General features: G+C 39.8%; 1 protein-coding gene across 15 annotated transcripts in view; it reads right to left on the minus strand.

Moving 5' to 3' along the window:
* The window catches only part of LRRC56 (leucine rich repeat containing 56), an 81,997-nt gene that overhangs the window by 24,735 nt on the left and 32,729 nt on the right, over positions 1–24,533 (minus strand). For 14 of the 15 annotated variants that reach the window (XM_080592609.1, XM_080592607.1, XM_080592605.1 and 11 more), the window contains 2 exons: positions 16,127–16,214; positions 8,527–8,587 (listed from right to left, as the gene is read on the minus strand). In XM_080592609.1, the coding sequence (XP_080448735.1) occupies positions 8,527–8,587; positions 16,127–16,214 (149 nt within the window). Of the gene's footprint in view, positions 1–8,526; positions 8,588–16,126; positions 16,215–16,966; positions 17,099–24,533 lie in introns of those variants that run through there. The other variant, XM_080592604.1, reaches the window with a different exon arrangement.

Consider the following 24,533-nt stretch of genomic DNA (forward strand, 5'->3'; position numbering starts at 1 on the left):
TGTGCACCCATTTGTGCAGCAAATGCAGGTGCAGACTGGATGTACAGCAAATTCCACACTAATTCCAGCAAATTCCACAACAATTTCTACACTAATCTCAAGAAAGGCGTTCCTATCAGATGCTATTACGTTTGATTTGGCTGACTTTTGGCTTTGAAGCAGGAAAAATATTCACCAAAACAGGTGGACAGGAGTCAGGTAATCCAGAATCTGCCACATTATTCAGAAGTGTACACTCACACCATGAATTTTTAGTGGTTCTCTGTATCTCTCCGGTGAACACAAAAGTTTCCAAACTGACATACCGATGAATGTTTGCATAAGCTAATTCACGCTGCAAAAACGATCTGGTATTATTGTTAAGTACAGATGGTAGGAAGTGAAATAACTTTAGTTTAAAAGACAAATAAATATATCTTTTAGGTCTCCTCCGACAAAAGTGATGCTAGGATTCTTTCAAACTGTGTTGAAATTAACTTTTCTTCTGTACCATTTACCTCGCTTGGAAATGCAAAAATGAAGAAAAAACACAACTCAACATAAGAATGCTCTGAGTGGTATCCAGTACTAACATGTGTAAAGAGAGATGACATCCCCTAATTATCATGCTTTGTGAATTTAAAAGTAAATACCACTTAACCTAAACTACTTAATAAAAACAATGAGATTCTTGAAAAAAAAAAGACAAATAGAAAAAAATGCTCTTTTAAAGTAGTGGGAAGAATCATTGCTTATTGCAGGTAAGAGCAAATATTGAGAATATACAGACTTTGCTTATTCACATAGATGGACTTTACAGAAGGTCCTTCAGACAATAGAGCCTGTATTGTTTACACATAGAAAAATGACAAAATAAGACTCATTATACAAATAAATACATTTTCAAATATTTTAAAATCTCCAGTATGATTTAGCAACTATATTTTAATGTGTTTATTTAATAAAGGATGAAAATTATACTAGTCCTTCTTACTTTTCCTATGGCCAAAATTTAAAATGTGGTAATAAACTTTTTTTTCCTAAAGTAAATTCCTGTGGAACAATTATTGTGTTTTAAAACTAGATTTACTTTTGGATGCTGAGAGCAAGGACATTAAAAAAAAAAAGGTCTGTGGAACCTTAATAGGATAATTCCTAACGGCAAGATGAACTAGACAACAATAAACAGAGCAAACTCTCTAAGTCACTGTCTGTTGAAAGATTGATAGGATAGCTAGGAAATGTACAAATGGTCTGTCAAACACACAATCCTTCCTAAAATTTCCGTTACTGGAAGCGGGTGGAAGGTTTCACTATCAAACTTTTGTCTTCAGCTTCTCCATGTGAAGAACAAGCAGTGCAGCTTAAGGCAAAGAGAGACGACTGTACATGTGTTATGCCTGCTAGCTGAATCCCAAATCTCACTTCCTAACACATGAAGGCATTTTGGTATTTCTTCTTGCAGGTATTGATCCTTCCCAGAGAGACCTGATGCAGTTTGCAATGATCTCAGGGCAAAGCGATGTAACTTTGCCAAACAGCAAATAAGAAATAAATCTACAGAGAAAGAAGCGTGCAAATGGAAAAATAGCAAGAGGCCCTCAGTGTGCAATAATGTGCCCACAGAAAATAAGAATAACTAAATCAAATCCCACATGGAGAATACTTGATAGAAATTAGATTATAAGAACCGTTTGTGCAATGAAATCCTATTTATTTCTTCATTGCGTATACTTATTGCTTGGCAGTTACCAACTGATGAATACAATCAAATAGCTTCATTTCCTCCTCCCACCCTTCCCCTTTTCAAATCAGCACTTACCTCGCATTCTAAGACCATCATTTTCCATTGAACGCAATTGTTTCTCCCCTTTCCCCCAAAAAATCCAAAACAACAAGCAGCAGACAAGCAACTCTCACGATGGAGAGAATCAAAGCAACCTGCAAACACATTGCACTGATGATAACATTATTTTCCTGCCTGTATCTGTGAGGCCAACCACTCCTGATGGCTGCTTGGACCACAGCTGATAAGGAGACTATGGAGCCTGGAGAGCTCCACCAGCAATGGTGTAATTACTACTGCTTCCCAACCCAGTTCTTTGGGTTTTCTCAGATGATGGTTATAACCATTCTTTGTTATCGCTGACTAGAACGATCACTTAGGTGTATACATTCATAAGCAATATCTCCAGCCCTGACATCTGAAACAAAGCAGCTGCAAACCCTAATAGCAGGGCATGTAAAGCATTTATTTGCTGCCAGAAATCTCCTTGTTACCACTAACATTTTTATTTATCATATTATAGTAGTGTCCAGAGCATGTAACTGAGATCATGATCCCATCAGGAAAAGCCTTGCACATAACTCATAAAAAGACTGTGTCTGCCCCTGAGTAATATATAAAATAAATGACTGAGATTGAAAACATGGTGAATTTCTGCAGCTAGCTTGTTCCTGCAGTAGAAACAACAGCTAACCCCATAATTAAGTTGTATTTTTGAAATCCTGGTCGAGTGGCTCAGCCACAAAGCCATTCGATTCCCTCTAGTCTGTGGGTAAATTGCTGCCATTGCCATCTCCAGTTGGTTCAAAGAGTAAGGATGCCCCCATAATCCCTGAATCAGGTGAGTTTGTGATCTCCTAAAAGGTTCTCATTCACTAAAAGGGATCAGCGCGTAGCTAGTTGATTCTTGCAAACAAACAATGCTTGTAAGACCAAAACAGTGGTTAACATAGAATTTCAAAGGTGCCCTTTGGAAATGATAAAAGCTTTTATCCGTGTATTTTCTTGGAAAAGGACGAGGAAAAGAAATAGTATACAAATGGTGAGAGCCAGAGATGTGGCTTTTAAAGGTGTGGTTGCATGCACTTGTCTCTGCTCACTGACCTTGAAAGAGTACAGGCTGGATTCTTTCCGTGGGAGCAAATGTGCATCCTCAAATGCCAGAGAAGGAAGGCATGATGCCTCTATCCTCAGACTTTCTTAAGAGGAGGGAAAAGCTGAAAAAAGTCACCATCTCCCCTCTAGTCCTGGAAAGCACCGTACCGTCAGCACATCCTCAGCCCAGTGAGTGCTCACTTCGAGGTGAGCCACATCTCTTGGCTGGACAATGCCAAATGAAGCTTGACCCCAGAGGAAGCTATACAAGGAAAAGGGGAAAATAAGAGGATTTCAACCACCTGAGCGGTGGTAAATGCTGGTAAATGCTCAAAGCAATCAGGTTTTGCTAGGACTTAACGCAGACTGGCTAACTGTGCTTTACTGAAAATAATCCAGTCAATTAAAAATAGCTGTATTTCTATCCCAAAATCATGATTATTATTTTTTTAATAGCAATAATAAGAATACTTAAACCCATCACTGCTAAATAAAACTTGAGGTCACGGGAATTTTGCCAAGTTTTATGATATTCCCAGGGATGTGCAGACATTAATACAGAGAAGACTTATTAATACAGAGATTAAGTTTCAACTCAAATGCCTTCTTTCGTAGCTCCTGGCAAGCACACAAAGTTCTCAAAGAATATGTTCTTAAGACTGACTTCACAGCAACCTTAACTGCTGCAAGACTTTCAGGCTGGCTATACAAAAGAAGCAAAACAAACTTTCTAAAGAAACTAACTTGCGTTTGAAAATAAATGCTTTTTCCATGCTGTAAAACAAACATAAAAGCAAGCAGTGCTGCTGTAGGCACTGAAATAAGGACACAGAGATTCACCCAGACCAAAGCAGAGCAGCAGTCCTCTGACTGTGAGTGTCAGTACAACACAGTCAAACAGTACCCTGATTAAACACTCTATGCACTGCTGTCATAAAAACAGATCACACGTTGACAAACACTGGCATCTTTAATGCAAACTAAGTATCTGAAATGATTTTAGAAAATATTTTGGAATTTTATCTCAGCAATGCTGACCTCTGTTCTACAAAAAAAGAGATACTTCTATGTAGTAGTTAAGTTATACATACCAGACATAAAATTCCCTCACTGAAAAAAAAAAATGACTGGAAGAGGAAAAAGTAAACTAGAGGAAAAAATAGCAAGGAAAGGAATAAGTAAAAAAGACAAAGAAAAAAAGAAAGATTAAAGGGAATGATGCCCCATAACATCTGTTTGAGAGAAAACTATCCAAAGAACAGTAGATGCCCAGACCCTCCATCAGCAGCACTTTCAGTTTTGGGGTCATTTCTGTTACAGATCAGCCTGCTATGGGATGGTACAACTTGCTCCAGGTCCCACAAAGCACCTAGAATAATGTGCAGTCCCAGCTTGTGAGCAGCTCCACTGAAGTCAAACTTCTTGCAACTTTAAGAGGTAAGCATTCGCCTAAACTCTCTGTTGGATGAGTACCAGGGCGTAATACTGCTAATCGCAAATTCCTGAAGATCCTGATTCAGGTCATGAAGGTATTTTTAAACATTGGCTTTAAAGCCCTTGCCCCCAATTAAGAAAGAATTAGTTTGGTTCCGGTTGCTTAAAGTCATGAAATCATCAGCAATACCCTCAACTCAAGCCACTTGTTTCACATTTTCACTCATCTTTTCACTGTCAAGAGGGCCTGAAACTTTTCAAAAAGTGAATACACAGATTCCGATGTAGCCAGTCTTGACCCCTGGAGCTGGTGATAAAAAAAAGCAAAATATAAAAATAAAAATCTATCCTAAGACTCAGAATAAAAGCATGGGCACTGACAAATTTGCATGCACTCTGCACCTTGCTCATTTTAACCTTCAGGACAACTCTTTCTCTCATTTCTGCTCTCCCTTGATGACTTTACTGACCCAAATTGCCCAAGATTACCACCCTCTTGTAATGGGGGCCTCTTTTTGCAACAGGGCAAGAGCAATTCAAGACTGAATGCGATGCAGACCACAGGGAAGAAATGTAAACTCTATCTGGACGAAGGAAATCTCCTTTACTTTCAGTATAGCCCTCATACTTATTTTGTCCCTGTCGGTTTTCATCTCACTTAAAATACAAGAAGTCTCTATTATGAACTGTTGCTTAAGTAGCCCTGGGAGCAGCCCAGTCCTCTGCTAGCTGCCATGCACAGAGCTGAACTGGAAGAAATGTGCTTCAGCTGGTGAGACAGCTTCTGCTATAACCTTATGGGAACCAAGTCCTGAGATTCCCATATCTGATTTAAAAGCCCTTTCACAGAGATTTTATCGAACATTTTAAAACAGATCTCTTAATTCATTCCTGAATTAAGAATAAAAGCAATCGGATAAAAATATACAGGAGATACGCCAAAGCAGAAGGAATAATTCCAATGGCCTTGAAATATAGCTCTTTTACTGGAAACATTTGCAAGAGAAGGACTGTGTGTCATCACAAAAGAAAGGCGGTTTTTAAGATGCACTCTCTTCAGAACAGGTTCCATGTTTGTCCTCAATTATCAGTTCATAAATCGAGAATTTCTTGGCTGCTAGCAGATGGGCAAAGGTCACCAAATGAAGACCTCATAAAATTAGTGCAATTCAGAAAATTAAGAAGAATCTGAAGTAATTTCTTTCTGCAGTACACTGAGTATTCCAGAGCTGTTCCCCTTTAGCAAAAGGCCACTAGAAAACAATAACCCAGAAAAAGACAAAAAAGACGTTCCCCTTCAACTGCCGAAGTGGGTTATCAGCAAATAAACGTGGATATATTTTCCTTATGAATTAAATGAAATGGTTGATAACGATATCCTACACTTACATATAGCCTGTCAAAGTTTCAAGTACTCAAAAGTAACTTCAGAGGGAGGTGGGGGGAACCATTAATGCACAGGTAAAGCAGCTCGACCACATTCCCCACCAATGGCATCAGAGCTTCTTCAGGGATTACCAGGAAAAAACAGGACAAAACATTTCAAAAAAAATCAGGGACTAAAGCAAGGATCATAAATCCTTATTTTGGCATCTTGCTATCCGCAGTTTACCATCAAAATAAGCTTTTCCATTTTCAAACTGAAGAGATATTTTAATTCGTTTTCACCCTAAAATAATTAGAAAACTTTACAAGAAAGAACAAAACAAAAATAAAGTGACAAAAAGCAAGTCTCCCGTATTACTACCCACTCGTGCATACACAGATAGTCTTTTCTTCATAATGATTCATTATATTTTCTCATATAAGATAGCTTTAAAAGGATGTTCACTTTTAACATCTTGAGTATACATGAAACACCCTCAATCTTTTTTGCCTGCTTTTCTGTCCTCACCTTCTTTTCAGTAAACAAACCAATCTTCCAGTCTGTCCTCACTAGACATTTCCTGTTATCTGCTGCCCATTTTCAAATTACAGCCACAATGATTCTGACCTTATTCCCGAGAAAGTTTACGGGAATTACTTTTCCTGAGAAGGAAGAACATTCTTCTGTCATCCTCAAAACCATCAGTTACATGGGTTTGGTTGAATACGACAGAATAATCAGCTTTTGGACAGAGTTCAAGCATCAAGAATTTTAATTTGGAAATAAGCTTTTTAAACATTTTTGAGTAACTGGAAACAGCCTGTTAGAATGGGAGCAGCGATGCCGCGTTAGCTGTAGCAGACATCGCTACTGCCATGAGAGCAATCTTGCATTAATGGGTATTAAACTGACACGATACAGACATCCAAAAACAAAGTTCAAGTACTCAGGCTGTGCTTGCATCATAGGCTGTGCCCTTAAGTGATCTATGTTCATCAGTGACAGATTGTCGAAGATGGGAACTAATAAATGAAAGCTGCTCCTGTCCTGCACTGACCGAGCTCTGGTCTGGGAGAGCTACCAGATTCTTGTTCTTCTTTTACCTGTTCCCCCAAAATTGCATTTAATTGGCACATAGAAAGCACGCTTATTTAAAGGAGAGTGTGTATTTAAAGGCGACCTTGCTTGGGGTCTGCGTGCCTGGGAGTTGTCACAATAACAGACTTCAAGCCAACACATTGCAACATTATAATTGATCAAATCAAAACTCAAGAGCCTACATTACCTGCAGCAAGGGCCAGAGGGATATCATCTCACAGAAAATGGTTTGCAAAAACTTCTCATGGCAAAAGTTAGACTTGCAATACAAAGCAAAGCGCAAAATCGTGCTGAAGCCTTAAGTCAAATAAACCAGATGGTCATATTCAGAAGTTTTCCTGAACTGCATCCTGCATTCATTATTAACATAAATGGTTAAAACATTTTCCAGTGAATATGGATTTTTTGACCAAAACCTTTTTTTTCTTTTTAGTATAATTAACTGATATTGTCAAAAATAATTCTTTCACTCACTACTTACCGCACAGAAATTGAGCAATTTCATGCTTCCAGCAAAGGTTGGTTGCCATTAAAAAGTTTGCAGTAATGTAGATAGATCACTTTTCCACGTTACAGATTTTAAAGTGGAAAAAAAATATTTAGACTGCAAATACTTCATCTCATCATCAGAACAAGGGAAAATATGATCAAAGTGTAACAACTGAATGATAAAGTAGCATTTTTAAAGACTATTATCTAAAGATTTTACCACTGACTCAAAGCCTCTCTTTAAAAGGACATTTATGATTGAGAAGCAGTTTATGTTCTGACTCAGAACAAATGACAGCCCAGGTTATCCATTCTCATAATGGCTGTCAGATCAAATCTGCTCAATTTTCTTCTACATTTTTTCCTTCTAGCAACTAGTACAAGCTCAGTCAAAGATCTTAATAATGATCACCAGTAATAAAAACTGAAACTAGTTAGCTACTTTAGTGATGATGTATGGGACAGAGAAGAATTTCTTGCCACTTTATATTAGGGAACATGTTCTCTTCAACAAGAAGTAGTAACATCTCTATTTTTTTCCACAAATTAAGTAGATAACCACGCAAAGCCGGAGAGCAGACCTGTTTAACATAAAGATGATCTTTTACACAGCCCTTTCCTGACATGAACTGAACTTTTCCATCACACATTAACTATCAAGGGTAAAACAAACAACAGCACGGGGGAAAGAAGACAGTTCTGCCTTCTCATTGAGATGGTTTTCACTTACACCTTCCCACGCCTCCCAGCTCCCCAGTTCTCTGGGAGAAAATACGTGATGCTCTCATGGAGCTCTGCAAGCCAGGGACATGAAGCTTCACAGCAGCTCTCAGTAAGCCCAGCTTCACTGACTTCAATCAAGTGAAGATTTTCATCAGCTGAGAAACTGGTCTGACCTGCATAGAACAGACTACTGTGCACAATAAAAGCCCAAGGGCTGAAACACTCTGAAATCCAAGCATCCACGCACAAGAGGTGAAATCCTAGCGCCTTTCAAATTTACAGCAAATTTCCATGGACTTCAGCATGGCAGGAACATTCCTGGTGTCAGACCGGAGGGTAATTCATTGGCATCACCGCAGCTACACTGATTTATTCCAGCTTAGGTTCTGTCCTTAAATTTAGGACGTTGCAGAGCATATATTCAGGGCCTAATCCAGTATAATGGCATGTGGAAATGGAAGAAATGAAAGCAACATAAATGAAGATTTTATCATTTAAATAAAATTGAGGGCTGTTATTTTTTATATATTTGTTTCAGTTATCATTCATTTCTTACCTCACAGTTACAAGCAAGCTATTGTTCAACTTCAGTTCTCTCAGATTAGGTAGATAGGCACCTACGGGATGAGAATAAAGAATCATTTTGCACACCTGGTAGTAGAATAAAGGAAAGTTCTGACAGTTACACGCTGAAGCATCTCATTTTACATGCATTTTCTGCCAGATCTGTGCTGGACCTCTTCTAAGAAAACTAATGAGATTATTTCACTCAGGAAATATTTAGTCCTTTGCATTTTTGCAACAGATACGTATTGTCGGCTTGACTACTGAATTACCATTTTTGGAATGCCTTTCTGACAATTCTGATACAGCACCTTTCCAAAGAGACAACAACAAAAACTGGCTTCATGGTGACTGTTTTTTTTTTTTGTTCTGATTGATAATACTTCTTGTTCACAGTTCAACTGTAGAAGTTTCATATCTATGAAAAACACAGTACTCTTTTGTTATTATTTTCATTCATGTCTTCCTCTATTCCCATGAAGCAATTTCTTTTTTGGTTGCTTATATACATATCTCTGAACCAAAATCACAGGCCAAATCCCTCCAAGCTCAGAATAATTTGGATATAATCTCAAGTCACAGGAAACGTTTGCTATCAACAACGGCAAACTTTTACCCATTCCCATTAGCAGAGTTTACCCCTGGCAAGAACCCTCCAGTTTAAGATGTCACCAAGAAGAGGCAGCACCATTTTTAGACGGACTGGATTGTTACTAAGACACTAAAGTCTGTTCTTAAATGTTTTTATAAGCCCTCTAATTAATCTCTGTCTGGCAAGGATGATTTAGCAGCGTCCACAAGAAGGACATTCTAGCTCTAGCTCTTTGCAAAGGATCAAAAAGAGAAGAAAAACGAAGAAAAAAAAAAAGGGAGTGGAATCTCAAAAGCAAACAAAGAAGGTCATGTTGTTCACTCTATTTCCCCAAACAGGACAACAATGTTGATGGTAAAAACATTTTAATAAATCATGTTTCAGAAGAAGCATTACCTTTATCTAATGCTATTTGAGTGATTATAATCCACATATTGAATTTCGTGCTATACTGGAAACATTTAACTTCATTTCTTTGCAAAGCTCTTTAGAAAATACTAAAAATTCAAAACACATTGTGCAGTTTTTAGCCTTATTTTTTAATCATTTTCCATAATACATAAAAATTAGAGTACAAATTATAAACACACCATCCCATCCTGCAAGGCATACACTTTCGGGTTGAGCAAGTTTTTGTAAAGTATGGCAACAAAATACCTCAGAGTCCTGACAGAGGAGATACTAACATCCCTGCTAATTATTCACAGCAGTCATATACACTACAGAAGCAAAGACTTCTGTAGAAATAATCCATGTGCAAAGACAGACCTCACAGAAAAAAAAAAAATATATCAAAATCTAGATGATTAAAAAAGACTGCTATCACGTTACTGATAAGAAACCTGAAGCACAGAAAGATTAATTGACTTTTCCTGAAGCGTTTCAGGAAAGAACAAGATGGATCTAGCCTTTTCAGTCCCAGAACAGCAGTGGGTAAAAGCCTTGCCACACATCCAGCCAGTGAGGTTCAAGCAAAAGCTATTGCAAAATATTAAAAAGCAAAATATCACAAAGCAAACAGGTTTTAAAAACTGGTATGAAGCTGAAGATTTGACTAAGATGTCAAAAAGGCTAGCTCAAGAGAAACTGAGAGACTTGCTCAAGAAAAAAAGCTTTCTACTGAATACATTTAGGGATGGTTCAGGAAAAAAAAAATACTATTAAAGGACTCAAATAGGCGGTGGGGTGTGGCAGCCAGCGTTACAGACCGAAGAGACAATTTTCACATCTGGTTATTTCATTACTGTAACACGATCCCCCATCTCGGACATTTTCTTGTATTTTGGCACAAGCTACCCCTGGGAACTTGTAGAGTGTTAAACCCTAACGGGCTGTTTAGTCGACTAAAATAAAAGTATGCTATGTGCAGCGGCGCAAAAATCTGCCACCAAGACTTGAACAACGTATTTTTCCAGCTCCATAGGTTCTGCCCTCATTTTAAGTTTTCTATTAGATACATAAATGTTCTGCAGTGCTAAAAAATCATCAACTCTTTGATTTTTTGTTTGTTTGGTTTGGTTTTTGTGTTTCAATTCCTTGCATACAGACTGGAGACTAGAAGATTAAGATACAGAGAGAAAAGTGTAAAAGAAGAATGACAAAATAAGAGTCCTATACAAACACAAGAACATAGTTCTAATTTTCTTAATTTTAACCCTCACGGCATCTTTCCTGAGAGCAAGGACACAATTCGTTCTTATATTAATATAAAGATACCCTAAAATATCCACATTATTAACTTTAAATATTGGTATTTAATGTACGAACAACATATTCCTCATTCTGAGCTGTGTTCCTACTATATAATTTAAATTCTAAATAACAGAGTCACCCACAAAAATGTTGGTGACCACAGTACTGGTCTGAATATCTGAGAATACAGAATGGCTAGCAATGTTCTCTCTTCTGTTTTCAATTCCCTTTCACTAGCCTTTTGCTACGGGGCTTTGAAATTAGCAACCAGCAGCAATGCACAAGTGTTAAACTATTCAACTGCACTATCCCAGTGGAGCAAAAACTGAATGAAGAGTTGAAAGAAATCAAAGCATAAGGTAGGTGCTTGATACCATTTTCTTTGAAACAAAACCAAACCAAACCTACTAAAACAAACAAACAAACAAACACAGCGCTAAAATCGAAGTAGCACCCAGAATGTTTTCATGAAAATTAGTTTGGTCCACCAACACAACGTGCATTCCTGAGGTAAAGCCTAATTACTCTCTAAGATGAATCTTCTCCTGCAAACACCTACCTCAGAGCTGCTATATTTAGGTCCAGAGACTGCAATCCTTAGATTACTAACTACACTGCTGAAGAAAAGTGATACGTGCACATTCAACAGCATTGCCTTAAGTGATACACTTCACAAGCAGAGCAGTAATGAAGATATCTTTCTGAGCTGCCTTAGTATAGAAGGTGACATTTATATAACTAATTAGGACTAACGAGAAAGCAGGCAAGATGCTGATTTAATTATGCTCTAGAAGCTACAATACCTATATTAATTACACTTGTCGTTTATATTGCAATGTATTCTTCAGCCAACACCATATATATTGTTTTTCTGTTGTTAGCAAAATATCATCCTGGCTTGACTTGCTAAGCCTCCTGGAGTATGACCTACTGCAAAATATATGCAAAAGAAATGACTGACAAATGCTGGCTTTGGCATCAGGGAACCTGTATGTTTTGTTGATGTTACAGTACAGAACAGGCATGTGAACTCGGGCTGCACTTTTCCAGCAACAGCAACCTGATATGTAAATTAAGCAGGCTATTTACTTCACTTAAGTTGTGTTTGATCAAGTTACATCACCTTGATATTACTCCCATGTATGTTCTAAGTGTGCCTTTTTGCACGTTTCTTGGGGGGAAATGGACAATTTGGCTGGAGATAAGACTGCAGCAGCTGCAGACAAACCCAAGCTAGCTGCAGTCTAGCTACCTGAGATTACAACCTCACAAAAAGAGGCATCAGCATAGGGTTTAACATGAATTCACTGCGGGATGTATTCCTGGAGAGGCTGTCTAAGCCCTGTGCTGTTGCATCTCCTCAGTGAAGCTTGTTAATACCAGCTCAATTAAAGGCAGCTTGGGCAGGAACATGTGCTGGAGCCATGCCTGCAGCCTCAGTGCTGGCCTGCCCCAGGTCCTGCCAACGCCTGCCGATGGACATCTTCTGCCTTTGCCTCTTATAAAGAAACACTGCCAAATACAACAGAAGGAAACAGATAAGGCAACCCTGTATGAAAAGTAACATATGCCTATTTCCGAACCTTTAGCAGAGCTTTTCCTTGATAAAATGCTTTCTGCTGAGCAGCAAGAGAGTCTTCTGCAGTCCCCTCGCAGCAGAAACCAGCTGCCTCACCAAAGGGAAGCAGCGGTCTCCAGACACATAATCAACTTAGACTGGCTGCCAGAAGGCAACAATTGAATAAGTACCAGGGAACAGCATTGTGGGTAACTTGATTTGTAGCTATTAAAATCACTTAGAAATAAGAGAACTATGTAGTGTCTTAAATGACTATATCCCACCATTACTTTCAACAGGGATTTCTATGAGCTGGTCATGAAAACGGTCCCAGATCTGTCAGCAATCAAAACCGATGGGATAAGCTAATAAAAAGGAAACAGCCCATCTGTTTGAGTATAAGCTGAAGCCTACATGCAGTTAGAGAACACAGAAGTAAATCCAAATTCCACAAAGCTGGATATACGACTTGCCAGGGAGGTTCAGTGTTGTACCTGTCACTCAGCAAGGTGCGCTGAGATTTCAGCAATTGCCCCCAACCCCACTAAGACTCAATTTCAAGTTCTGGCATGAAGCCTTTCATTATTCTTATACTTATCACATGAGAACATTTTCACATCAGTCTTTTAGTGTTTCAGCCCACACCCCGCCCCTAAGAAACATAACTGTTCCTTCCTGCTATGTCACACCATTGGGGAAAGGCTGTCCTGGCAAATTGGGAAAGGTTGACAAGATTACACTTTGAAGCTCGCCACATCTCATGAGTGGAATACTTAAAAGAAAAAGAAGTTTTAAATCACTCTGGAAATTTTGCTACGGAGATGCAGGCCCTCGATGCTTGTGATACAATCTGTGCATCACCAAGAAGTTTAAAACATTTCTCGAGTGAAAATTCCTATGTAAATCTGGTATTCGAGAGCTACGAGGCTCCAGGGAGTTGCATGCATTCTGGTAACTGGCTCAGTGTCCAGGTGGAGATCAGTGATGAGTGGTGTTCCTCACAGGTCAATACTAGAACCAGCACTGTTTAACATCGTTGCTGGTGACAGGGACACTGGGATGGAGAGCACCCTCAGCACGTTTGCCGATGACACCAAGCTGTGTGGTGCGGTGACACGCCGGAGGGAAGGGATACCATCCTGAGGGACCTGGGCAAGCCTGAGAGGTGGGGCTGTGTAACCTCGTGAGGTTCAACAAGGCCAAGTGCAAGGTCCTGCACCTGGGACCGGGCAATCCCAAGCACGTATACATGCTGGGGGGAAAATGGATTGAGAGCAGCTCTGAGGAGAAGGACCTGGGGGTGGTGGTTGATGAGAAACTCAACATAAGCCAGCAATGTGCACTTGCAGCCCAGAAAGCCAACCCTGACCTGGGTTGCATCACAAGTAGCAGGGCCAGCAGGGCGAGGGAGGGGACTACCCAGAGAAGCTGTGGATGCCCCATCCCTGGAAGTGTTTAAGGACAGGTTGGATGGGGCTTTGCGCAACCTGGTCTGGTGGGAGGTGTCCCTGCCCATGGCAGAGTTGGAATTAGATGATCTTTAAGGTGCCTTCCAACCCAAACCATTCTGTGATTCTATGATTCTCTCCTTCTGCTCTGCTCATGAGGTATCACCTAGAATATAGCGTTCAGCTCTGGGGCCCCAGGCACAAGAAGGACATGGACCTATTTGAATGAGTCCAGGGGAGGCCATGAAGATGATGAAGGGGCTGGAGCACCTCTCCTGTGAGGACAGGCTGAGGGAGCTGGGGTTGTTCAGCCTGGAGAAGAGAAGGCTCCAGGGAGACCTTCTTGCTACTGATAGCAGCCTGCCAATACCTGAAGGGGTCCTAAAAGAAAGCAGGAGAGAGACTCTTTGTCAGGGAATGCAGTGATAGGACAAGGAGTAATGTCTTTAAGCTAAAAGAGGGCATGTTTAGATTAGATATAAGGAAGAAATTCTTCACTATGATGGTGGTGAGGCACTGGAAGAGGTTGCCCAGAAAAGTTGTGGAAAAACTGCAAACCAGTGACCACTGGAAGCATTAAGTGGCAAACTTTCTGCCCTAGCTGTTTGCTGACATTTTCAAAGAGATTTTCACAGGAGGAAAAGTCAGTAATGCACATAAAAACAAACAAACAAACGCACACAGGATAGTGTTGATGTTTCGTTATTCTCACAAGCAGTGGGGACCCAGAGCTGCCATTTTTTTTATAGCCCCCGAAGTCCAACTCCTGGTGCAAACAGTTGGACATAAGATGGAAATTGTTTGCAACATGGGAATAGTGCTCTGTATTCTGCAGAAGTTGCAAAAACCTATCCAAAGCAGCAGAAAGAAAGGGAATTATTCCAGTAATGGAAAGGAAAGGGAAGTATGGAGGACACATGAAAAAGAGAGATCAGAGATGTAAATTTTTTTTTGTTGTTCTTCTACTATAGTAATACTTCAGAAAATCTACAAGATTGAGTGCAGTATGTTTGTATGAGCACATAAGGAATAAGAGGCTGTAAGGTAAAAGTTTAGAAGAAGAAATGGAGGGTACTACATATTTAAGATAATCCCACAACACAGAAGTCACAGATAAGGTAAGACATTTTGCTAGCTTGTAACATCTGATGTAAAATGACATAGGAATGGGAGCACCACTTTGGAGTACTATTAGAAAGAGCATAATAAGATTTTCTTATCAACTGGAGGAAACATGACTCGACTGATCATGAACTCTGAAAGAAACAGATGTAATTTACCTTAAATTACCAACTGCTTATCATAAAGAGACCTATCTGCAAAATAAACTGAATAACCAATATAAAGTGGCATGTACAATGCAAGACATAACCCCCCCCCCCCATTGCACTTGCTTTCCCCATTCTTCATAAATTACCATCAAAAGGCCCACAAAAGCTGTTTGACTATTACATTACAGTCACTTGCATACCTTGGTGGTCTGCACGGGAAAACGAACTGCTTGTCTGAAAATACCAGTACCCACTTTAGGGGGTGTGACTCCCTTTGGCACATAAAACATTACCCTGCAGTAGTTACTCAGCTTCAATGTAGCTGAAGATGGACTTGGCTGTGATGAGAGCATACATGTTGCTGACAGAAATGACTGCCAGTACTGGAAAACAGAAATGTTTCATATACTCGGTGTTAACTTTGCTATAGAAGGAATTCCTTCAGTACTTCCTTACTTCTCCAGTGCAGAGATGATGACACAGAGACAAATCACAGGCATTAGGGCCTCCTGGGGCTCATCAAATGATGTATCTAGAGGAGCTTCCTCAGGCACAATCGCCAGCACAGCTTGATGAGGCAGCGCAGGAAGCAAACATAGGCTGCTGCAAATATTAGCAGCCTGATACTACTAGTGATTTCTCAGCCACAGGGGAATCTTCCAGTGGAGGCAAACTGAACTTTGGTTATTCTGTCTCACTAGAGTAGCATCAAGTATTCTAGAGGGCAAGATAATCTGTAAGTGCTCAGTTAAGGCTTAGAGGAATGTCATTCGTGAGGAATTTGTTCAAATTAATTGGCGTTAGACGGAAGTGGTGTCACTCGTCCCATTGCTGTAGTGTTCAGCCCTATGTAGTGCCTCACAGAAGAAAACAGTGATCAAGAAGTGAGAGATACAGGACAGATCATGTTTCAAGAACTCCCTAGCAGGACAGTACTTTACACTGGCTGTTGATTTTTGAGTCCCCAGTCCTGCTAAGATACAATAAAGGAAAATTTGAGAAAGTAAGCACAGGATAAATTGTTTTCTTACCAAAGTTCCCCAAGCTGTTCTCTCTTGTATCTACTCGCACCTCTAGGGCCTTCACTTGCTGCAGATCATCCACCCCTGTCAAAGCTTTCTGTAAAGATAAGCAGAGATATATGTGTATTCTCATGAAAGAAAAACAGATACAGGAGCAAAAAGGTGTAGAAAGGCTTTCAAGCAGTGCTGCATCAGCATGTGCTCCAGGTCAAAATGGCTAGACATGTGATCACATTAAAATAAATTTAGCATTAAAAGATCTTTCTTTCTAGTAGCTCTGAATTATTCCAGTTTCATATAAATTCTATATTGCTCACAGAATCAAGGCTGAGCATTATATTCAAGCTGCAAAACAAAAAAGACCTACATGCCAATTAAATTCATTTGAACTACATGTCCATACTTTAAAACTTGTGTAAATCTTGTAAAAACTTGTAAATCTTGTACTAACCTCAGCAGATAAACGTTATCGTGGTGTCATCTCTAAAGAAGAAGGTGCTAGATAGTAAAACTCAGTAAAAGGCTAAGCAATGTGTTTTGATCAGAAACAATCATAAGAAAACACAATTTTCTTATGATGGTCTTAAAAGGCTTACTCTTCTGGTAGAACACAACAGTAACCACAAGAATTACAAATTTCTTTGAAGAGAGTTAGGCAATGTCACTGGAAGCCTACAAAATCTTTTGTTTTTGCAAAACCTTCGTGATATGGTCAACCACTGCTGTAAGCAAGGGTGTATGTGAATGCAACTCACTATCACAGGTTCTTTCCTTAAATATCCCGAAGTTGGCATTGACACATACATTCAGATTTTGCTCTATATTTAATATAAGGTCAGTTGAGACTACCTGTTTTCTAGCTTCATCACAACAAATGATAACGAGAGCCTTGAACCAAAATCCTGGCATGCCATTTTCCAAAGGAAAAGCCTGAGAGAGCCCACTCAGTAATGTGACCTACTTGGCAAAGGTAAGCATGAGGACAGAAAACAAGCAGCAATTATTCACAGAGGAGAGAGGGAAGCTCTAGGGCAGCCAATGAAAACTGCAGTGAAGTCCTATGGTCCCAGGCTGCAATTCCACAAGCAGCTGAAACCATTTCATGTGTTACCACTGCCAGAAGGTTGCTCTCATCCCTTGTTCCCTCCTTTTTTCCCCACTACGTGTCCCACCGCTTCATTTGCATCAGCTTTGGGTGCTCAGTGAATCCTTCTTGAACCAATTTAATTAAATAGGCCAGGAGGGAACTCTGCCCCTTTTTCCTGATGGATCAGTGGTTCATGGAAGGGTCTTAAAAACTCCAGAGAGATGAGAACAAGGCTTTAGGTCACTGTAACTGCCTGAAAAAGCTGAGGCTATAGATAGTGATACAGCTGCTAGATTTTCACCTTCTGTGCCAGAAGAGTTAGGACTTAGAGCTAAAAAAGTCTGCTTCAAAGAAATGGCTGATTTTGGTATCAGTTTCTCCTCGGTGTTGCAATCAAGAACACAGGTGGCAAGACGTATTGCCACCTGCCTTTTGCCACTCTGTTGAATGACTTTGTTCCTTCACGTTAAGTGATCTCTACCTATGGGAGATAAATTTTCTTACTATTAGAAAGTTACAACATACTTTAGCTTGTTTTCATCTGGAGACCAACACTAATAAGGGGGAAATGATTCATTAGAAGAGAATGTGTGTAGGACCACCTCTGTTTATGAGTTTGGGGAGGAAAAAATAACCACAAGAACATCCAGTTCATTTTTGTAGGGAAAAAGGGCAGTTGCAACATTCCCGCTCATCAAGTAAAATTTGTATTGCTCACAAGTGACTGCAATTTCATTCACTCAAATGGCTCCACGTCCCCTAACAAACAAAGGACCAAAATGCAGTCTGAGTGGAGCTGAGATGACAGTTTAGAAGGGCATGGTTTCCTGAAACAGCTGAGCATCCCTCCTTGAAAAACTGGCTCCCTCTGTGAGGCCTCGCATTGGACTCCTGAGAACCAGAATTATCCAAAATCTTCATCTGCTCCTGAATAAACTTTAGAACAGTGTTTAAAATTATTTTTAATATGAATTTTTACACTGTGATTTTAAGCAGGCTGAGCCTAGGAAAGTTTCTGGACTTTCTTGCCACCACACTAGAGCGTAAGAATCAAAGGTCTAAGGCGACAACTTGACAGAGCTCTGTGGCATCCCAAAATTTACTTTCTATCCCCAGGTGTGGCCCCCAGAAGAACTGTTTTTCTCCTGCAAAGAAGGCAAGCTTACCAGCTACAGTTTTCTCCCCCAAGTAAACACAAGGTCCTTCACTGCAAGCCGTATTTTGCAGCAATCCTTTTCAGCAGATGACAGTTTGTCATTTAGCATGAGAGCACGTGAGAAACGAGAGCTAGCTGACATCCTGGCACACAACCATGCACTCAAATTGCTGAACTTAGATGCAAACTTACTGGCATTAAAGGCAACTCCTGAAAAAAACACCTCCCTCATCCCCATCAAAATAGCCTTAGTACCTACTTTCCTAAAAGACAGAACAGAAAGGTCTTAGAACAAGTAATAAGCTTTGGGTCAAATACTTTGTCAGTAAAGTAGCAGAAGGTCCTGGCACTGTGAGGGGCCTTTGCTTTTCTCCTTTGCTCTCTGCAAGTTCCCTTTGTGCCGTCCTTCCCCCTGCAATATCCTACACAGCCTCCTTTCACAGCTCTGACCACAAGAGATACAGCTCTGCTCCTTGTCCTCCTCTTTCAAAATTGAATAATAAAAGCTGCATAAGGTAATATTCTCTCCTCTTCTACATTTCGATATTCTTTTGCCTCATATTAGGGACTACCAGTCTTTTTTCTCCTTTTCCTCTTTCCAGATTGTACTTTATTTGTACTTTCCCCCTGGCTCAGAGAGGAGTCCCTCAGTGCATCAATATTTAGTGCTGCAACAGGCAGAGCTGCTGCTCCAACGCTGGAAAAGGTTATTAGCTGCCACCAGCAGCCCTTTGAACTACTGATAGCTGCCTGAAGCATGTGTTAAGCAGATGCAACAGGCTCCATGTGTTCACAGCCTCCACTTTCCTGGTCTGCTTTTCCAACCATCTCCATGAAAAACACTGTCCTTCTGCCAGCTGATGCTGAGGAGATTCTCGAAGAGCTGGGACTTGCCAGGCTGTGGGATCCAAAAGCTATCGCAGCACGTGAAGGAAAGAAGAAAAGCTCTCAGGTTGAGGATATGGGCTCCCTTCAAGGCACTAGAAGCACAAGAACCCCAGGTGTGACTGCAAGCTGGTTAGCAAGCAGAAGGTCAGGGCAGCAGTTCAAGAGAAAGCTGCATGGCAAGCAGTTCCTGGGGTGGGCAGTTAGGGCACTCCTACTCCCCAGGCTCCTTTCTTGGCACACTGGTGCAGCTGGACAGGTCTCGGATGTCACAGCTAAAATTCTGGCACCAGGAATGGAGGAGATTAAGGCAAGGAGATGGAAGCGTTTAAAATAAAAAGATAATAAGGATCTCCCTTTTATACTGCTGTTTAACGTCAAAGCAAGGGAACCTGCAGCAAAATCTAAAAGGAAGGATATTTGGGAGGAATTTTACTGCTATTAGCTTGTAAAAAAATCACAGCCAAACACACTGACAAGGATGAGCCGCTTGGACAGAGAGATGTCTGGCACCACGTGAGTAAAAGTGCTGCTAAGGCACCGAGCAGCTCTTCACTCCTAGGGCCGTGCCAGGTCTAGGACAAGCTCCTGCCCTAATTCAGAAGTGTCCCACTGTGGCTTCAAGTCCTGACCGCCTGCCCAAAGCTCCAAAGGCTGTTTTGACAGCCAGCGACAGAAGGTTTCCCTGCCTGTGCTGCAGGAATGCTTACAGACATGAAGGCGCTGTGCCATCTAGGGATTTCTTGTGTTGTTTACAGCTGCAGCAAGGGACCAAGGATCTACTCTAGGCAGAGAGCTGGATATACTCAGAGTTATTTTACAGCAGAAAGATGCCTGGAAAAAATGAATTGTAATTTCAGGTTGATTGCTAGAGTCCAGAGAGAGTTCTGCCTGCCACCTGCCTACTAAGGTGAGTACTGGTTAGACAGAGAAGGCAGATGCTTTCTGAAGAATCAAATACCAAAATCTTTCTTGCACCTGATGTTCCCGAAGGTGGCCTGACAACTTGATTCTGTGCAGCGAGTGTTATACTCCACCCTAAAACTGCATATTTGAAAGGATGAATTTCCACGGAAAAGCAATGGACAATTCTTCAAAGACTAAATGAGAAGTGAAACAAAGATGGACAAAGTTCACTTTACATTTCTGTACTTCCTTCAAAATAGGAGGAAAACTCTTTTCCATGAGATCATGCGAAAGCTATTGGTAAATCATTTTGCCAGTATTTTATGAAGCAACTCCTTAACTGGTCACAAACCTTTCTCATCATGCAAAATGTCTGGCCAATATCTAACTGGAGAGCATGTTTGGAAAGCTTTTCTTCTGACTGACAAGAAAAGACGTAAGTATTCTGTGAAAAACTGTAAGTGAAAAATGTTTCTGTGTTTGCAGAGCTTCCCAACTGGCAAAACAGGCACCTAGGGATGCAGGGAAATCCGGTTCAAGTCCCACTTGCACCTCTCAGTAAATTCCTTAATTGGCAAATAATATCTGTTCAATTAAAGCTGGTGTATACAGCTGATTTCTTCGCTCTTCCCCAGATTTTTCACATACTCTAAGAAAAGTAGATATGTTGTTGAAGAGCATGTTGCGTGCAGCTGTCAGAGAAGCGTTTCCAGCTGTGCGTTTATTTTGCTGATCTTGGTTAATTTGGCTAGCACAGGAATTCCTGAGTGGTGAGCTTATTTTCTTTTAATACTACACCTGTATGCAAATACTAGATTCATGTCGATTCATGCGTTCATTGCTTTTACAGGGATTTTATTTCTAATTCCCAATCCAAGTATAATCTCTTCCTGCACAAAAAATAAAATAAAATACATAAATGTTGCTACAACAACGTATTTCTTCTGAGAAGAAAATTACTAGGCCATTAATGAGGTTTTAAGTATTTCTAAGTCAAGAGATTGTCAATGAAATGAACAGAACTTCTCTGTGGTCCTACATATAATCTTCCTTTAAAAATGGTTACATGTTGCAGATGCCTGTAATTACAATATTTAGCTTTATTTCACTGCTTTCTGCATATACGTACAAAGACACACTTCTCCCACCTCAGATGAAGAGATTAGCCAGGCATGCAGTCTGTGATGAACAGGGATCTTCTTGGCTAGTACAAAAAGGGTAGGTGAGGATATTAATTGTGAAGTTTAATTGTTGATGGATGGATCAGTAAAGACGTCTTTTCTCCCATACTGAAGCCCCCAAGTCATGGAAATGGTTCTGTGTACTCAAGGGACAGGATCCCTGCCTTGTCCTGCCATCATCAGTCCAGCTCCTGACCCATGCTGGGGATTCACAGTACTGACACCTTTTTTTTTTTTTTAACCGCTATTAAGGGTCTGATGCTACAGGTTGCTAAGCGATCTCTCTCTATCACAAACTTCAGAAGGGAGATACTCCTAACATCAATTTTTGCTTCAAATTTGTTTAAGGATCTACCTTCCCTCACACAGATACACCATACCCTAATATTAAATTCTTATTCCTATCTAGCAATTAGGTGCACAGCAAGTGGCTGCAATCATTATTTCAATGTAGCGTCACCTACCACTCAGAAGTCAAGGCTCTGTTCTGTAATTCTGTTAGCTAAGCAGCTGTTACTATATGCAAATGAAAATCTGCTTGTTACAACAGGCATGCATATGTGTACGTAAAGACTGCTAATGTGATAATTTGGACATAAAACACGGGAATTTAAGTAGCAGGATGAGCACTCTCATATACAAGCCGTCACTGTAGTAATGGTAGTTAGGAAGAACATTCCAATGGAAAGCTCTGAAACTAAATGAGGCTTTGTAGCTTCTTTCCTATTCACAATATTATGTTTACTACTACCTTGAGCAATCTGATCTGATTTTGAAACTAGCTGTGCTTGTAGTAGGAGGCTGAAGTAGAAGACCTCCAGAGGTCCCTCTGAAGCTTTTTTTTTTTTTTGTTACGTTAGTTTTAAATGATTACCCAATTGTAAGGAAGGAGTCAGAAGATCCAAATTAAATCAGTTACGTCCATCTTGTTGACTCCGTGTATGAAAAATTAGCAAAATTTTGCACTTGCTCCCTTGATTCCAGTTTCTTCTCAAATTCATTTAGCTTACAACTGCAAGGAAAACTTTCTGCCAAGGAAAAAAAGGAAGTGATTGAGTCATTTCGGTAAGAATCCAATCTGTTGTTCCAGGACCCTCCAGGATTTTCTTCTCCCCATGAGGATGAGTGCATACCATATGAAATACACCCTAACCTCCTGAGCAACAAAACTAAACACCACTTCCGAACACGTGTTCCTAAGTTTAAAAAACATGATTAATTGGAGCAGGATCAATAAATACTGAAATAAGAAGAAGGTTTCCTTTGTTCTCTAAAGATCACATACAAACCATGATGATAAGACAAGTTCAGGAATGGAAGTGATTAGTTTTGATAATGTGACAATATCTGGAAGATCATTTTACCCTGTAAGATGAGTTTAATCTGAGAAGTTGAATACTTCTTGCGGAAGTCAGGAAAAGAGCCTTTCTTTGCAAAATACAGGGTACAGATAGGAGGGTTAATAGTTAAAAATCTGAGTCAAGACAGGTGGAACTCTTAATTTCAGTTCCTCCATACTTAATGAGGAATCTATGCCACAACCTCAATAAAATTGAAAATTAATTGCAGTATATTCTCCATTAATAACCATTTTTCAGAATAAAGGGAAAATGGGGAAGAATTTGCTCACCCTATTATCACAGAGAATCACAGTGTTCTGTATCATATGACAATAACACAAGCACAACACAAAGCAGAGGTAAAGAAGGGAGCTGGAAATATTAGTAGCACATGTACAAATGGGAAAGCAAGAGCAACTACTGATATAGATGAAGATTAAACAGCACAACAGAAAATTGATATTGATACCAGCAGAAAGCATATAAAAGAACAGCTAATGATACCAACCCTTGCATCAAATGACCTGTAGCTTGGATGAAGAGTATTCAAACACAAAAGGCCACAGTGTGACATCACAGCAGGAGAGGTACTGGCAAGCAAAAAACTACAGAAGATGTTATTAACCTGACTAGAATATGGAATCACACAGAATTTGTGAACAAGTATAAGATTTAAGCACGGTGACGGTCTGCTGTGGAGAAGAGCAAAATGGGCAAGGGGCCTACAGCTTTGGAGTAGTGGTCTGTCCCGTGTGCTTTGGCGTTCAACACAGCAAAAAAAAGAAAGGAAAAAGCATTTTTAAAAAGGAATTATTTTAGGCCAAGCTCTCCTCTGACGACTGGAAAAAAAGTGAAGAAATACACACACACCTTTTTGAAAGTCCCTAGTAATGGAGACTGCTAGCGGAGAATAATAATTCCTTTAGTAAATGGAGACTGCTACTGCTATCCCTCTGCAAAAACGACAAAATGAGTAAAATATGCAGGTACAGACAGGGTCTATGTCCTTATCTGAATGTGAAGTAATTCAACTTTAATGAGCACGTATTTTAAAAATCTATTAGCTCCTTCTTAGAGCACTTCAGTGAAAACAATCAATAACTTTAAAATATTCACAACTAAAAGACAACCAAGAAGATATTGTAAGTGTGTTGATTCAAGCAAAACATCCTTTCAAACCATTTGCTTATCAATGGCATGTGGTTCCTTTAAAAATATGCACGTGATTTTTTTTCCAGATTGAAGTGTTTGAAAAGTATCTCTATTTTTACATTTGAAAGTGCAGAGGAAGTAAATTTATGGAAGCAGCAGTTTCAATTTGATCAACATAAAGGTCAAAGAATAGATAAATTGGAAATGTTATTAAAACAAGCTATAAACATTGTTAATGTTTCCTTGACAATGTCATACAATTTCTCCTCTCAACAGGAAGTATCCCAGCTATGCCAACACAAATGTCAGGTTCCAGGGCCAGGAGATAACTGTGTCCAGAAAAATTAGTAGGACAGCATGCATCCATTTAAAAGTCTTTGTAAGTGAATTCCTTACAAATGTTAATATGCACAATCTTAAAGTGGCGAGACCCGATTAAGTTCAAGAGGTAATTTATTACATGAATCATAAAGGTTTGTTTTCATTTACTAAGTAAAAGTCTAGAATTGGAGGAGAATTTAACTTCTAATCTGTATAAAAAACAAAATATGACAAAATAACGAACTGGGTAACACTCACTTAACAATTAACTTTACAATTTACTGTGAACTAAAAGCGGCACAGTTCCAGAAAAAGAAAAAAAAAAAAAACAACTACCAACGAAATAACTTTCTAAGGGTTTAATTCAGAGTTTATGGAAGTCAAAGGA

The sequence above is a fragment of the Anser brachyrhynchus genome, assembly GCF_964034855.1.
Source record: "Anser brachyrhynchus genome assembly, chromosome: 5".
Taxonomy (NCBI): Eukaryota; Metazoa; Chordata; class Aves; order Anseriformes; family Anatidae; genus Anser; species Anser brachyrhynchus.